The sequence below is a fragment of the Ciconia boyciana genome, chromosome 23 (assembly GCF_034638445.1).
Source record: "Ciconia boyciana chromosome 23, ASM3463844v1, whole genome shotgun sequence".
In the NCBI taxonomy this organism is placed as follows: domain Eukaryota; kingdom Metazoa; phylum Chordata; class Aves; order Ciconiiformes; family Ciconiidae; genus Ciconia; species Ciconia boyciana.
Window position 1 is genome coordinate 2258249 of NC_132956.1, and position 16063 is coordinate 2274311.

The 16063-nt window shown below is 54.5% G+C and overlaps 1 protein-coding gene across 1 annotated transcript in view; it reads right to left on the minus strand.

Annotated features, from left to right (window-relative positions):
- The window catches only part of CR1 (complement C3b/C4b receptor 1 (Knops blood group)), a 36638-nt gene that overhangs the window by 13827 nt on the left and 6748 nt on the right, over positions 1–16063 (minus strand). Inside the window, 31 exon segments of the mRNA XM_072845026.1 lie at positions 107–289; positions 684–878; positions 1109–1200; positions 1909–2008; positions 2184–2375; positions 2986–3168; positions 3336–3518; positions 3669–3851; positions 4045–4227; positions 4621–4815; positions 5046–5137; positions 5845–5944; positions 6120–6311; positions 6918–7100; positions 7268–7450; positions 7601–7783; positions 7977–8159; positions 8554–8748; positions 8979–9070; positions 9779–9878; positions 10054–10245; positions 10851–11033; positions 11201–11383; positions 11534–11716; positions 12779–12961; positions 13212–13406; positions 13982–14067; positions 14241–14340; positions 14512–14703; positions 14809–14988; positions 15377–15571. Coding sequence (XP_072701127.1) covers positions 107–289; positions 684–878; positions 1109–1200; positions 1909–2008; positions 2184–2375; positions 2986–3168; positions 3336–3518; positions 3669–3851; positions 4045–4227; positions 4621–4815; positions 5046–5137; positions 5845–5944; positions 6120–6311; positions 6918–7100; positions 7268–7450; positions 7601–7783; positions 7977–8159; positions 8554–8748; positions 8979–9070; positions 9779–9878; positions 10054–10245; positions 10851–11033; positions 11201–11383; positions 11534–11716; positions 12779–12961; positions 13212–13406; positions 13982–14067; positions 14241–14340; positions 14512–14703; positions 14809–14988; positions 15377–15571 — 5064 coding nt within the window.

Below are 16063 nucleotides of genomic sequence, written 5' to 3' on the forward strand. Positions count from 1 at the left end.
TCTCTAAGTACAAGTAGGTGGATTTTCACTTTTCTCCCCTTCTTTCCTCCCATAATCCCTTTGTATCCCTAGCAAATCCACACGTGAAAAAGGCAGGTGAATGCACCTTCACAGCGAGGGGCAGGGACGCTCCAAGCTCCAGAAGAAGTACAATTAAGCTGTGCCTCTCCAACAAGAACGTAGCCGGGATCGCAGGCGTAGCTGACGGACATGCCGCTGGCGAAAACTGCCGTGCCCTGGCCACTGTGCTTTCCGTTGGCAATGGCTGGAGGGTGAGAGCACTGCGACACTGGGGGAAGAGGGCAAAACCACTTTCATGTCAGTAGTGAGAAAAGGGAGGACTATGGAAAAATGAGTGAGCTGGTGCACAGGAGCATTGCAGCTGAGCTGCCAGCCTGCAAGAGACAGGGGTGTCTCGAACAGGTATCTCCTGGCTGCTGCTCCTTGCCAGAGTCCATCCAGATGCTTCAGCCCTCTGGACTACTTGGCACGTATTTCTGTGCCCTCATCCCCGGCGAGCGTCAAAGGGCTCTCGGCGAGTGTGGCAGGGGCGGTGCGGGCACTGACACGTCCCGGCTCCACATCCTCCCCGGCCACTGCTCCACAGCATGTCCCTGCGTGTGCCCTGCCCTGCCCACAGCCTGGCCGGCGGGGACGGACGCCCGTGCACCGCAGAGCCCTACCTCCGCACCGCGGCGGCGGCCCGCTCCACACGCCGTGCTCCCCGTTCTCTGTGGTGCAGAAGATGGAGGGCTCTCCGGCCAGCGGGTGGCCGGGGTCGCAGGTGTAGATGACTACGTCCGCGTAGGAGAAGGTGTCCATCAAGTGCCCACTGTGTCTCCCGTGGGGGATGTCTGGTGGCGGATCGCAGACGATACCTGTGGGCGCGTACAAGGTGGCTTTTAGCACCAGCGCTGCAGCAGCACGCGGAGTCTGCAGGACACACTCGCTTCCCAGGAAGGGAACCGACGAGGATGAACCCGTCTCAGCGGTGATGCTCTCTGTCTTTGCCTTGGAAGACCTTTCCCAAGGAAAGCACCGATCTGAATCTCTTTGTGCTGCGTTTGGCTTCTCATCAGTCTGCTCAGCTCCTGCCCAGTGTACTTACTCTGGCAGACGGGAACATCACCGCTCCACCTCACTCGCGTCCCAGAGCTCGAAATCACGCAGTGCCGCTGGGACGCTCCAACCAGCCTGTGCCTGGGGTCAGACAAAGTCACTCTTGTCACTACAGGACTGTCTTTGGAGGTCGCATCTCCCACAGCAACCCAGTATTGCCTGAGTTGCCATCTAATACTGCCATTTTACAGCTGTGAGCCTTAGCTCACATGGGGACCTCCCCCTAGGTGCCCTCGCTCAGCCCAGGCAGTACATCCCTGGGGGGCTCAGGGCACTGCCAGGCCCTCTCCTCTTCCTTCTGTCCTCTAGAAAAGTCCACTTTAACGACTTCTGGTTTAAGCCAAACCTTCCAAAATAAAACCCCCTTTTCCCCTCATATGCTCCGCACAAGCAGACTCAGGCGGTCGTGCCCTCAGAATGGCACTTAAACATTTGTGAATAATTCGCTTTTCCCAATTTCTCTTGCCGTTTGGACTAGAAATTAGACTAGAAATAGACCCTTGCAAAGACCAGAATTGCTTTAGTGCCGAAGCTGTTTTAAAGCACCCACAGGATTCTGAGGTTTTCCCTGATCATTTGGATGATTTCTGTTTTCTCTCAGCACCTGAGAACTCCAGCTTCTCCTCCAGCATCGCCAAGGTTGTGCAGGCAACACTGGGGTGCTCTGAGCTCAGAGACACGAGCACTGGTCTCTTGGGGGAAGACACGCGGTGCCTACGAGTTGCAGGGAGAGCAGCAGCATTGCTGGGTTCATCTCAGTGAGGCGAAGGAGCTTGAGCTGGGACTCACCCTTCATTGCAGGTGTAATTCACTGTTGACCCAAAGAAGAGATCTGTTGTAACGATAACTCTGCCGTTCTCCGGTTCTCCTGGGTGATCACACTTTCTCCCTGGGCAGAAGAAGACCCGGGTTTAAGCTTCGGTAACTCAATGCCATGGGAAGAGGGTCACTAATTCTGGGAGCGTGCCCCAACCCCACGGAGGAGGGAACTGAAAGGGAGACATTACAAGGCTTGAGCCGTCACACTGCGATTTGAACAAACTAGAAGCATCTGCCAAACATACGTTTGCAAAACTCCTGGGCTTCAGACCACGTTTGATTTTCAAGACACGTAATAGTTGGTGGTATCTGTGGATGTTTTACATATCCAGGCCGACAAGTGTACTTCACAGTCTTCCCAACAGGAAACTCAGTCTGATTTTTAGACTCCTTGTTTAGCTCAGCAAACAATAACGTTGTTGGTGTCCCACAGCCAGCTGCCAAGAAGCAAAATACACATGAGAAATACCTGCTGGTTGCGAAACGCAGCTAAAGAGAAACAAGCGCCTTGGTAGGCACTGTTACAAACCCCAAGGTATTAAACTCTCTTCTCTGTATTCTGACATTTATCTGCATCAATTAACACTTACTTAGCATGTAAGGACACATGCACCCAATTTATATGTCCTTAAAGAAATGAAACAAAACAACCCCCTGCCCCCCCAAAAACCCCCAGTTTAGCCAGTTTGGCGTTTCCACGCTCTGCCCATCCTACACTGCAGCGCTGCCCCATACAGCGTGTGGTCTTTGGGTCACAGAGCGCAGGGATCTGCAATTGCAGAACTGAGAACAGCCAAGACTGTCTCCTTGCGGGAAACCATGGGCTTTAGCAAAGCCACCAGGTTATTCCCAGTGCCAGCAAAACGAACACAGCGTCCTGCACGTGCCGGAAGCACGCTCAGACCCACGGGTGTCATGGATGTGCACTCCCCCCCCCACGGCAATCTGCGGGTTGGCAGGGCTGCCTGCTCCAGGATCCACCGAGCACGGGACGGATGCTCAGCCAGGCTCGGGTGCACGGGGAGCCGCGGCAGCAGCCGGCCCCACCTGCGCAGCGTGGGTACGGGAGGCTCCAGTTCCCCGAGGCCGTGCACGAGACAGAGGGGTCTCCGAGGAGGGAGAAGCCGCGCTGGCAGCTGTAGGTCACGGACATGCCGCTGGTGAAGTTTGTCCCGAGCTCCGCGCTGTGCGTGGCGTGGGCGATGACGGGAGGTGGAGGACAAGGCACCGCTAACGGGGCAGGAGCAGAGAAGGGCGTTTTAGTGATTTTGCCCAATGTAGGAGCACATGTACCACAACAAAAGACTGTCACACCTGAGAGCACGACCTCAGGGCCCCTCCAGCACAAGGATGGCCCTGAGCCTCCTCTTTCTAAACCCCCATGTGCCCGTGCTCACCAGGCTCACAGGTGGGGACAGCAGGCACCCAGCGGCCATCGGGCTGGCACTTGGCTTCACGGCTGCCCCGCAGCACATAGCCCGGGCGGCACTGGAAGGTGACGTTGGCCCCGGGACGGTACACAGCGCTCCATCCCTCAGCCACATCTCCATTCTGGACGTCGGGGCTTGTGCAGGTGATCACTGGAAGTAAACGGCAGCAGAGCGTGGGCTGGGGAGGCGGCTGCCAGAGCTGGGGGTTGCCCCTTTGTTTTTGGAGGTCAAAATTCAGGGAAGGCCGAGCGATCACGATGGTCTCCCTTTTCACTGCGGGTAACAGCATTCACAGCTCACCTTCACACCGGGGGTAAGGGATGCTCCAGGTTCCATTGACCGTGCAGTACAGCGTTGCTTTCCCAATAAGAGAATAGCCGGGGTCACAGCTGTAATTTACAGACTTTCCAGGGATGAAGGCTTTCACATCCTTGCCATCGTGCTGGCCGTGATCAATCGCCGACGGGGAGGGACACAGCCGCCCTACAGGGAAGGAAATCTTCACTGAGAACAGGACGGGCTTTGGGGTTTTCTGTTTTGTTGTGCCGCTTAGCACTAGAGAACTGAGTCTCTCTAAGTACAAGTAGGTGGATTTTCACTTTTCTCCCCTTCTTTCCTCCCATAATCCCTTTGTATCCCTAGCAAATCCACACGTGAAAAAGGCAGGTGAATGCACCTTCACAGCGAGGGGCAGGGACGCTCCAAGCTCCAGAAGAAGTACAATTAAGCTGTGCCTCTCCAACAAGAACGTAGCCGGGATCGCAGGCGTAGCTGACGGACATGCCGCTGGCGAAAACTGCCGTGCCCTGGCCACTGTGCTTTCCGTTGGCAATGGCTGGAGGGTGAGAGCACTGCGACACTGGGGGAAGAGGGCAAAACCACTTTCATGTCAGTAGTGAGAAAAGGGAGGACTATGGAAAAATGAGTGAGCTGGTGCACAGGAGCATTGCAGCTGAGCTGCCAGCCTGCAAGAGACAGGGGTGTCTCGAACAGGTATCTCCTGGCTGCTGCTCCTTGCCAGAGTCCATCCAGATGCTTCAGCCCTCTGGACTACTTGGCACGTATTTCTGTGCCCTCATCCCCGGCGAGCGTCAAAGGGCTCTCGGCGAGTGTGGCAGGGCGGTGCGGGCACTGACACGTCCCGGCTCCACATCCTCCCCGGCCACTGCTCCACAGCATGTCCCTGCGTGTGCCCTGCCCTGCCCACAGCCTGGCCGGCGGGGACGGACGCCCGTGCACCGCAGAGCCCTACCTCCGCACCGCGGCGGCGGCCCGCTCCACACGCCGTGCTCCCCGTTCTCTGTGGTGCAGAAGATGGAGGGCTCTCCGGCCAGCGGGTGGCCGGGGTCGCAGGTGTAGATGACTACGTCCGCGTAGGAGAAGGTGTCCATCAAGTGCCCACTGTGTCTCCCGTGGGGGATGTCTGGTGGCGGATCGCAGACGATACCTGTGGGCGCGTACAAGGTGGCTTTTAGCACCAGCGCTGCAGCAGCACGCGGAGTCTGCAGGACACACTCGCTTCCCAGGAAGGGAACCGACGAGGATGAACCCGTCTCAGCGGTGATGCTCTCTGTCTTTGCCTTGGAAGACCTTTCCCAAGGAAAGCACCGATCTGAATCTCTTTGTGCTGCGTTTGGCTTCTCATCAGTCTGCTCAGCTCCTGCCCAGTGTACTTACTCTGGCAGACGGGAACATCACCGCTCCACCTCACTCGCGTCCCAGAGCTCGAAATCACGCAGTGCCGCTGGGACGCTCCAACCAGCCTGTGCCTGGGGTCAGACAAAGTCACTCTTGTCACTACAGGACTGTCTTTGGAGGTCGCATCTCCCACAGCAACCCAGTATTGCCTGAGTTGCCATCTAATACTGCCATTTTACAGCTGTGAGCCTTAGCTCACATGGGGACCTCCCCCTAGGTGCCCTCGCTCAGCCCAGGCAGTACATCCCTGGGGGGCTCAGGGCACTGCCAGGCCCTCTCCTCTTCCTTCTGTCCTCTAGAAAAGTCCACTTTAACGACTTCTGGTTTAAGCCAAACCTTCCAAAATAAAACCCCTTTTCCCCTCATATGCTCCGCACAAGCAGACTTCAGGCGGTCGTGCCCTCAGAATGGCACTTAAACATTTGTGAATAATTCGCTTTTCCCAATTTCTCTTGCCGTTTGGACTAGAAATTAGACTAGAAATAGACCCTTGCAAAGACCAGAATTGCTTTAGTGCCGAAGCTGTTTTAAAGCACCCACAGGATTCTGAGGTTTTCCCTGATCATTTGGATGATTTCTGTTTTCTCTCAGCACCTGAGAACTCCAGCTTCTCCTCCAGCATCGCCAAGGTTGTGCAGGCAACACTGGGGTGCTCTGAGCTCAGAGACACGAGCACTGGTCTCTTGGGGAAGACACGCGGTGCCTACGAGTTGCAGGGAGAGCAGCAGCATTGCTGGGTTCATCTCAGTGAGGCGAAGGAGCTTGAGCTGGGACTCACCCTTCATTGCAGGTGTAATTCACTGTTGACCCAAAGAAGAGATCTGTTGTAACGATAACTCTGCCGTTCTCCGGTTCTCCTGGGTGATCACACTTTCTCCCTGGGCAGAAGAAGACCCGGGTTTAAGCTTCGGTAACTCAATGCCATGGGAAGAGGGTCACTAATTCTGGGAGCGTGCCCCAACCCCACGGAGGAGGGAACTGAAAGGGAGACATTACAAGGCTTGAGCCGTCACACTGCGATTTGAACAAACTAGAAGCATCTGCCAAACATACGTTTGCAAAACTCCTGGGCTTCAGACCACGTTTGATTTTCAAGACACGTAATAGTTGGTGGTATCTGTGGATGTTTTACATATCCAGGCCGACAAGTGTACTTCACAGTCTTCCCAACAGGAAACTCAGTCTGATTTTTAGACTCCTTGTTTAGCTCAGCAAACAATAACGTTGTTGGTGTCCCACAGCCAGCTGCCAAGAAGCAAAATACACATGAGAAATACCTGCTGGTTGCGAAACGCAGCTAAAGAGAAACAAGCGCCTTGGTAGGCACTGTTACAAACCCCAAGGTATTAAACTCTCTTCTCTGTATTCTGACATTTATCTGCATCAATTAACACTTACTTAGCATGTAAGGACACATGCACCCAATTTATATGTCCTTAAAGAAATGAAACAAAACAACCCCTGCCCCCCAAAAACCCCCAGTTTAGCCAGTTTGGCGTTTCCACGCTCTGCCCATCCTACACTGCAGCGCTGCCCCATACAGCGTGTGGTCTTTGGGTCACAGAGCGCAGGGATCTGCAATTGCAGAACTGAGAACAGCCAAGACTGTCTCCTTGCGGGAAACCATGGGCTTTAGCAAAGCCACCAGGTTATTCCCAGTGCCAGCAAAACGAACACAGCGTCCTGCACGTGCCGGAAGCACGCTCAGACCCACGGGTGTCATGGATGTGCACTCCCCCCCACGGCAATCTGCGGGTTGGCAGGGCTGCCTGCTCCAGGATCCACCGAGCACGGGACGGATGCTCAGCCAGGCTCGGGTGCACGGGGAGCCGCGGCAGCAGCCGGCCCCACCTGCGCAGCGTGGGTACGGGAGGCTCCAGTTCCCCGAGGCCGTGCACGAGACAGAGGGGTCTCCGAGGAGGGAGAAGCCGCGCTGGCAGCTGTAGGTCACGGACATGCCGCTGGTGAAGTTTGTCCCGAGCTCCGCGCTGTGCGTGGCGTGGGCGATGACGGGAGGTGGAGGACAAGGCACCGCTAACGGGGCAGGAGCAGAGAAGGGCGTTTTAGTGATTTTGCCCAATGTAGGAGCACATGTACCACAACAAAAGACTGTCACACCTGAGAGCACGACCTCAGGGCCCCTCCAGCACAAGGATGGCCCTGAGCCTCCTCTTTCTAAACCCCCATGTGCCCGTGCTCACCAGGCTCACAGGTGGGGACAGCAGGCACCCAGCGGCCATCGGGCTGGCACTTGGCTTCACGGCTGCCCCGCAGCACATAGCCCGGGCGGCACTGGAAGGTGACGTTGGCCCCGGGACGGTACACAGCGCTCCATCCCTCAGCCACATCTCCATTCTGGACGTCGGGGCTTGTGCAGGTGATCACTGGAAGTAAACGGCAGCAGAGCGTGGGCTGGGGAGGCGGCTGCCAGAGCTGGGGGTTGCCCCTTTGTTTTTGGAGGTCAAAATTCAGGGAAGGCCGAGCGATCACGATGGTCTCCCTTTTCACTGCGGGTAACAGCGTTCACAGCTCACCTTCACACCGGGGGTAAGGGATGCTCCAGGTTCCATTGACCGTGCAGTACAGCGTTGCTTTCCCAATAAGAGAATAGCCGGGGTCACAGCTGTAATTTACAGACTTTCCAGGGATGAAGGCTTTCACATCCTTGCCATCGTGCTGGCCGTGATCAATCGCCGACGGGGAGGGACACAGCCGCCCTACAGGGAAGGAAATCTTCACTGAGAACAGGACGGGCTTTGGGGTTTTCTGTTTTGTTGTGCCGCTTAGCACTAGAGAACTGAGTCTCTCTAAGTACAAGTAGGTGGATTTTCACTTTTCTCCCCTTCTTTCCTCCCATAATCCCTTTGTATCCCTAGCAAATCCACACGTGAAAAAGGCAGGTGAATGCACCTTCACAGCGAGGGGCAGGGACGCTCCAAGCTCCAGAAGAAGTACAATTAAGCTGTGCCTCTCCAACAAGAACGTAGCCGGGATCGCAGGCGTAGCTGACGGACATGCCGCTGGCGAAAACTGCCGTGCCCTGGCCACTGTGCTTTCCGTTGGCAATGGCTGGAGGGTGAGAGCACTGCGACACTGGGGGAAGAGGGCAAAACCACTTTCATGTCAGTAGTGAGAAAAGGGAGGACTATGGAAAAATGAGTGAGCTGGTGCACAGGAGCATTGCAGCTGAGCTGCCAGCCTGCAAGAGACAGGGGTGTCTCGAACAGGTATCTCCTGGCTGCTGCTCCTTGCCAGAGTCCATCCAGATGCTTCAGCCCTCTGGACTACTTGGCACGTATTTCTGTGCCCTCATCCCCGGCGAGCGTCAAAGGGCTCTCGGCGAGTGTGGCAGGGGCGGTGCGGGCACTGACACGTCCCGGCTCCACATCCTCCCCGGCCACTGCTCCACAGCATGTCCCTGCGTGTGCCCTGCCCTGCCCACAGCCTGGCCGGCGGGGACGGACGCCCGTGCACCGCAGAGCCCTACCTCCGCACCGCGGCGGCGGCCCGCTCCACACGCCGTGCTCCCCGTTCTCTGTGGTGCAGAAGATGGAGGGCTCTCCGGCCAGCGGGTGGCCGGGGTCGCAGGTGTAGATGACTACGTCCGCGTAGGAGAAGGTGTCCATCAAGTGCCCACTGTGTCTCCCGTGGGGGATGTCTGGTGGCGGATCGCAGACGATACCTGTGGGCGCGTACAAGGTGGCTTTTAGCACCAGCGCTGCAGCAGCACGCGGAGTCTGCAGGACACACTCGCTTCCCAGGAAGGGAACCGACGAGGATGAACCCGTCTCAGCGGTGATGCTCTCTGTCTTTGCCTTGGAAGACCTTTCCCAAGGAAAGCACCGATCTGAATCTCTTTGTGCTGCGTTTGGCTTCTCATCAGTCTGCTCAGCTCCTGCCCAGTGTACTTACTCTGGCAGACGGGAACATCACCGCTCCACCTCACTCGCGTCCCAGAGCTCGAAATCACGCAGTGCCGCTGGGACGCTCCAACCAGCCTGTGCCTGGGGTCAGACAAAGTCACTCTTGTCACTACAGGACTGTCTTTGGAGGTCGCATCTCCCACAGCAACCCAGTATTGCCTGAGTTGCCATCTAATACTGCCATTTTACAGCTGTGAGCCTTAGCTCACATGGGGACCTCCCCCCAGGTGCCCTCGCTCAGCCCAGGCAGTACATCCCTGGGGGGCTCAGGGCACTGCCAGGCCCTCTCCTCTTCCTTCTGTCCTCTAGAAAAGTCCACTTTAACGACTTCTGGTTTAAGCCAAACCTTCCAAAATAAAACCCCCTTTTCCCCTCATATGCTCCGCACAAGCAGACTCAGGCGGTCGTGCCCTCAGAATGGCACTTAAACATTTGTGAATAATTCGCTTTTCCCAATTTCTCTTGCCGTTTGGACTAGAAATTAGACTAGAAATAGACCCTTGCAAAGACCAGAATTGCTTTAGTGCCGAAGCTGTTTTAAAGCACCCACAGGATTCTGAGGTTTTCCCTGATCATTTGGATGATTTCTGTTTTCTCTCAGCACCTGAGAACTCCAGCTTCTCCTCCAGCATCGCCAAGGTTGTGCAGGCAACACTGGGGTGCTCTGAGCTCAGAGACACGAGCACTGGTCTCTTGGGGGAAGACACGCGGTGCCTACGAGTTGCAGGGAGAGCAGCAGCATTGCTGGGTTCATCTCAGTGAGGCGAAGGAGCTTGAGCTGGGACTCACCCTTCATTGCAGGTGTAATTCACTGTTGACCCAAAGAAGAGATCTGTTGTAACGATAACTCTGCCGTTCTCCGGTTCTCCTGGGTGATCACACTTTCTCCCTGGGCAGAAGAAGACCCGGGTTTAAGCTTCGGTAACTCAATGCCATGGGAAGAGGGTCACTAATTCTGGGAGCGTGCCCCAACCCCACGGAGGAGGGAACTGAAAGGGAGACATTACAAGGCTTGAGCCGTCACACTGCGATTTGAACAAACTAGAAGCATCTGCCAAACATACGTTTGCAAAACTCCTGGGCTTCAGACCACGTTTGATTTTCAAGACACGTAATAGTTGGTGGTATCTGTGGATGTTTTACATATCCAGGCCGACAAGTGTACTTCACAGTCTTCCCAACAGGAAACTCAGTCTGATTTTTAGACTCCTTGTTTAGCTCAGCAAACAATAACGTTGTTGGTGTCCCACAGCCAGCTGCCAAGAAGCAAAATACACATGAGAAATACCTGCTGGTTGCGAAACGCAGCTAAAGAGAAACAAAGCGCCTTGGTAGGCACTGTTACAAACCCCAAGGTATTAAACTCTCTTCTCTGTATTCTGACATTTATCTGCATCAATTAACACTTACTTAGCATGTAAGGACACATGCACCCAATTTATATGTCCTTAAAGAAATGAAACAAAACAACCCCTGCCCCCAAAAACCCCCAGTTTAGCCAGTTTGGCGTTTCCACGCTCTGCCCATCCTACACTGCAGTGCTGCCCCATACAGCGTGTGGTCTTTGGGTCACAGAGCGCAGGGATCTGCAATTGCAGAACTGAGAACAGCCAAGACTGTCTCCTTGCGGGAAACCATGGGCTTTAGCAAAGCCACCAGGTTATTCCCAGTGCCAGCAAAACGAACACAGCGTCCTGCACGTGCCGGAAGCACGCTCAGACCCACGGGTGTCATGGATGTGCACCCCCCCCACGGCAATCTGCGGGTTGGCAGGGCTGCCTGCTCCAGGATCCACCGAGCACGGGACGGATGCTCAGCCAGGCTCGGGTGCACGGGGAGCCGCGGCAGCAGCCGGCCCCACCTGCGCAGCGTGGGTACGGGAGGCTCCAGTTCCCCGAGGCCGTGCACGAGACAGAGGGGTCTCCGAGGAGGGAGAAGCCGCGCTGGCAGCTGTAGGTCACGGACATGCCGCTGGTGAAGTTTGTCCCGAGCTCCGCGCTGTGCGTGGCGTGGGCGATGACGGGAGGTGGAGGACAAGGCACCGCTAACGGGGCAGGAGCAGAGAAGGGCGTTTTAGTGATTTTGCCCAATGTAGGAGCACATGTACCACAACAAAAGACTGTCACACCTGAGAGCACGACCTCAGGGCCCCTCCAGCACAAAGATGGCCCTGAGCCTCCTCTTTCTAAACCCCCATGTGCCCGTGCTCACCAGGCTCACAGGTGGGGACAGCAGGCACCCAGCGGCCATCGGGCTGGCACTTGGCTTCACGGCTGCCCCGCAGCACATAGCCCGGGCGGCACTGGAAGGTGACGTTGGCCCCGGGACGGTACACAGCGCTCCATCCCTCAGCCACATCTCCATTCTGGACGTCGGGGCTTGTGCAGGTGATCACTGGAAGTGAACAGCAGCAGAGCGTGGGCTGGGGAGGCGGCTGCCAGAGCTGGGGGTTTCCCCTTTGTTTTTGGAGGTCAAAATTCAGGGAAGGCCGAGCGATCACGATGGTCTCCCTTTTCACTGCGGGTAACAGCATTCACAGCTCACCTTCACACCGGGGGTAAGGGATGCTCCAGGTTCCAGATGTCAAACAAGAAACTGTTGTTTTCCCGGTGAGGACGTACCCTGGGTCACAGTAGTACTTCACTGATATTCCAGGGATGAACACTTTCACATCCTTGGTCTCATGGTGGCCATTTTTGATATTTGGAGGGGAAGGACACTGTAGCACTAGAAGGAGGGGAAAGAAGTCATTACTGGTGAAGAGCAGGTACCAGAAACACCCACTGTAGAGTAAGGCAGCCTTTTCACTTCTTTCTTTCCCATTAACTTTTCCCAAATAGCTAGGGGTGTCAATGTATGAATTATGCTTCCATCCTACCCTCACCTATCTTCCAGCCTTCATTTTTTTTTTGAGCTTATTGACATCAAGAATGATCTTTTCTCACTATTTAGGCATGTACAGTGGTTAGTTTCCATCTGTGGCCCTAACAGCTTGCTCTGGCCTGTCCGTGGTTGTGAACAAGATCAGACACCAGTCTGGCTCTCTCTCTTTGTGGATTTATTTAAGGAGATGAAAACCCTACGTAACAAGGGCCTGAATGGGGATTGAGAAGATGGGAGGACAGATATTTGCATGGTTGTCCTTTCCGGTCCTGGAGAGTGGCCCCTTTACCTCCAAGGTGAGGCAGTTGCATGCTGCCAGGTGTACCCACAGTGGTTCAGAAGAAATCGCCTACCACCCACCACCTTATTTACACTTACTCTTTTCACAGATGGGGACAGGAGGGTCCCACGTGCCCCCAAACTGGCACTGAGACTCTTGAGAGCCCTTCAAGGCGTAACCAAAATCGCATTCGAAGATAATGATGTCTGCAACTCTGTACGCGGTCTCCAGCCCAGTCACTCTTCCGTTCTCGATCTCTGGTCTTTTGCAGCCGATTGCTGGAAGTGAAGAGCACGAGGCACTGCTGGGGACGGGAAGCCCATCCCGGGTGTGGAGGGGCACTGACCAGGGGCAGTACCTGCTGCCGAACCTTGCCATCACTGTCATGGCCATGTCAACATTATTGACTCCTATTCTTACACAAAATACCATTATTCAGTTGCACTTGTAGTCTGTCCTTACTCAGGGGCAGGAAGGGAAATCCACAGAGGCAGGTGGAGCTCCTCCTGCCTGCGGGAGCTTTAGCCTCTGCCTCTCACTGGAGATGTGGTCTGCAGCGATTAGACCGAGAGCCAAGAAGGAAGAAAGTGCCTGGGTAAAGGTAAAAGGAGCCAACACAAACATACCTTCACATCGGGGCCGGGGCCGGCTCCACGTTCCCCCAGCTGTACAGCTAATGGAGACGTTCCCGATGAGGGAGTAGCCGTCCCTGCAGGTGTATTGCACAGCTGAGCCTGGAAGGTGGGTGTCCGAGGGCTGGCCGCTGTGCTTCCCGTTGGCGATGCTTGGAGGGGGAGGACACTTCACCTCTGTGAAGAAGAAGGAAAGGCAGATAAGAAATATGGACAGGGCAAGAAAAAAAAGATTAAAAAATCCAACCTTCAAAAACCAAAGGAGGAAGACAATTAATTCCATTAACTCCTTTGAATAAATATCTGTCATGTTAGCTGTCTTCCTATCAGTGGGTGCAACCCCCACCACAGCCACGGTCATTCCTTCTGCCACTCACAACCAACTCTCACCAGCAGGGATGGATGCCCATGCACCGCAGAGCCCTACCTCCGCACTGTGGCGGCGGCCCGCTCCACACGCCGTGCTCCCCGTCCTCCGTGGTGCAGAAGATGGAGGGCTCTCCGGCCAGCGGGTGGCCGGGGTTGCAGGTGTAGATGACTACGTCCGCGTAGGAGAAGGTGTCCATCAAGTGCCCACTGTGTCTCCCGTGGGGGATGTCCGGTGGCGGATCGCAGACGATACCTGTGGGCATGTACAAGGTGGCTTTTAGCATCAGCGCTGCAGCAGCACGCGGGGTCTGCAGGACACACTCGCTTCCCAGGAAGGGAACCGACGAGGATGAATCCGTCTCAGCGGTGATGCTCTCTGGATACAATGACCCAAATTATCTAGGGACAAACCTTGTATGGAAAAAATCACATGTGGGAAGGAAAACCTGTGCCCTCCTGTGAGTCATTTCCCTGCTGCCCATGTCTGGAGGTGGTGGGACAATTCTTATCTCCCTTTCCATAACTGTTGGTGACACATGCAGAGAGAGACTGGCCACACCATTCCTACACATGACCAGTGAGAAATACTTACCCCAGTAACAGGGAGTTTAAAATATTAATGGTTTTCCCAGTTTGGACCAGGATAAATAAAAGACCTTTGGAAACATTTTCAGAAACATCCAAACCAAAACAAAATGAAAACAAAAGTGAAAGATTTTACACATACAGTGACTTGAGAAATCTTTTGCAATAAAACCTTTGTCTTGAAAGATGTGCTACTGCCTCTTGCAAGCCATCTCCAAGGGCCTTTTGTTGTGGCCTACTTACGCTGGCAGACAGGAGCAGCTCCACTCCACGAGACACGTGTGCCAGAGACCTCGCATGTTCTCTGAGAGCCTCCAACCAACTTGTACCTGGAGTCATACAGAAGGATTTATTAATTTACATTAGGAGACTTGAGATTTCTTTACAACCCTTGTAAGTGGCAGCCAAGAATTCTGACTTGGGAACTATGTTCCTTCATGTAAAGCTAAAAATCTGCTTTACTCTCACTTGGCAGCTGAATTCAGCTAGTCACAAGACTCACCCTTCGTCGCAAGTGTAATTCACTTTGGACCCAAAGAGGAGGTCCGTCAGGACAACAGCTCTACCATTCTTCAGATCCCCTGGGTTATCACATTGTTTCCCTGGAAGGGAACATCAGCCACCATTAGCCCTCAGCTGCTCACTCACATCCCACCCAGGGATGCTGACACAGAGAGCGGACCACATGAAGTAAAGAAACCCATAAAGCCAGAAACATGTGAAAATCCAGCCAAGCCCAACACTTTAGGTTTCTTAGCACTTGCAGGACGTACTTTTACAGAATTCCAGCGCCGTGGACCATGTCCGATTCCTGAGGCACGTGATGGCCAGCGGCATCCCCAGGTGCTGGGTGTACCCAGGCCGACACACGTATTCCACCGTCCTCCCCACAGGAAAGACAGTCTGGTTGCTGTACGGCTCCTTCAGCTCAGCAAACACCAGTCTGGTAGGTGCATTGCAGCCAGCTGCCAAGAAAGATAAGCCAGCCCAGTTGTTAAAGGAGCCAAGAAAAAGCAGATTTGGGAGAGCAGGGGGAGAGTTAACATTCAGAGCACTGTTTGAACACTTGCCCTGCTCGCAGACTGGCACGGGTGGCTCCCAGGTGTTATTTAATTGGCATTGTACCATTCTGTGCCCACGTAGAACATAGCCTGGCTCACACTCAAAGGCAATGGTGTCCTTGTGTGTGTAGGCAGTCCTAGGAGACACTATTCTCCCATTCTGGACCCGCGGGACAGGACATCTTGCCTCTGGAAAAGAAGTGCAGGTCCTCAAAACAAGCACTTACGCAGTGTGCAGAGCTGTGCAGCTGCAAAGCCACTTAAGAGTTGCAATCCCTTTTAAGACACAAGTCTGGAAATAATTTTCCCATAGATTATGTACTGCCTGCATCCAGCGATGTCAAACATTGAGGGAGAGACCCAAACCAAAAGGTGAGGCTGGGGATGCTGGAGGCAGTGGGGTGGTCCTCCAGCCTCCTCCCCTCTGCCTGGCCACAGCTGCAAATCAGCCCGTGCAAATCCTGCCCTAGCAGGCACTTGGGCAAGAAGTCCAATTGTCTGGAGGCTTCCTAGGCTTTCTGAACATGAAGCCGGGAGGATTGCACCCGAGTAAGAAGACGTGCACACACAACCCTACCTCCGCACCGCGGCGGGGGCCCGCTCCACACGCCGTTTTTCCCATCCTGGGTGGTGCAGTAGATGGAGGGCTCTCCGTGGAGCGGGTACCCGGGGTTGCAGGTGTATGTTACAGACGTGCCGAAGTGGAATTCATCCAGCAGCCTGCCCGTGTGCTTCCCATTGGGAATGTCCGGAGGCGGCTCACAAGGGATACCTGCAGAGGTGCAGAACAAGGCTTCTAAATTTAACAGCAGCACCAAAGTACTTTAAATCCCTCAGCCTGTGGGGCATAAACACATGTCCTAGAGATGGAGTAACTGCAATGAAGTGACCTTCTAGTTGAGGCCTTGTAGGCAACTGGATCCCATCTCCCTGGTCAGCTATTTCTATGACAGTTAGAAAGCAGACCAGTAAGACAAACCTCTGTGGAGGAAACACCTACATGCTTTATCTTTTCTATTGTTTAAGAAATAAAAACCCAAATATTTCTTTTGTATCGCCTGTGTAAAATCCTGAGTTTTCAGCTGCACACAGTGCAAAGACACGCACAGGCAGAAATTTGTATGTCACCTTAGGTTAATATGTACATGGAGAATCTGTAAAATGCTTTAAAATCCCAGAATGTGCCAGTAGATGTTTCTTACTTATACGAAACTGTCACTTAATCAGCAACCGTACTTAATCCACTGCAGAGAAACACCCAGGT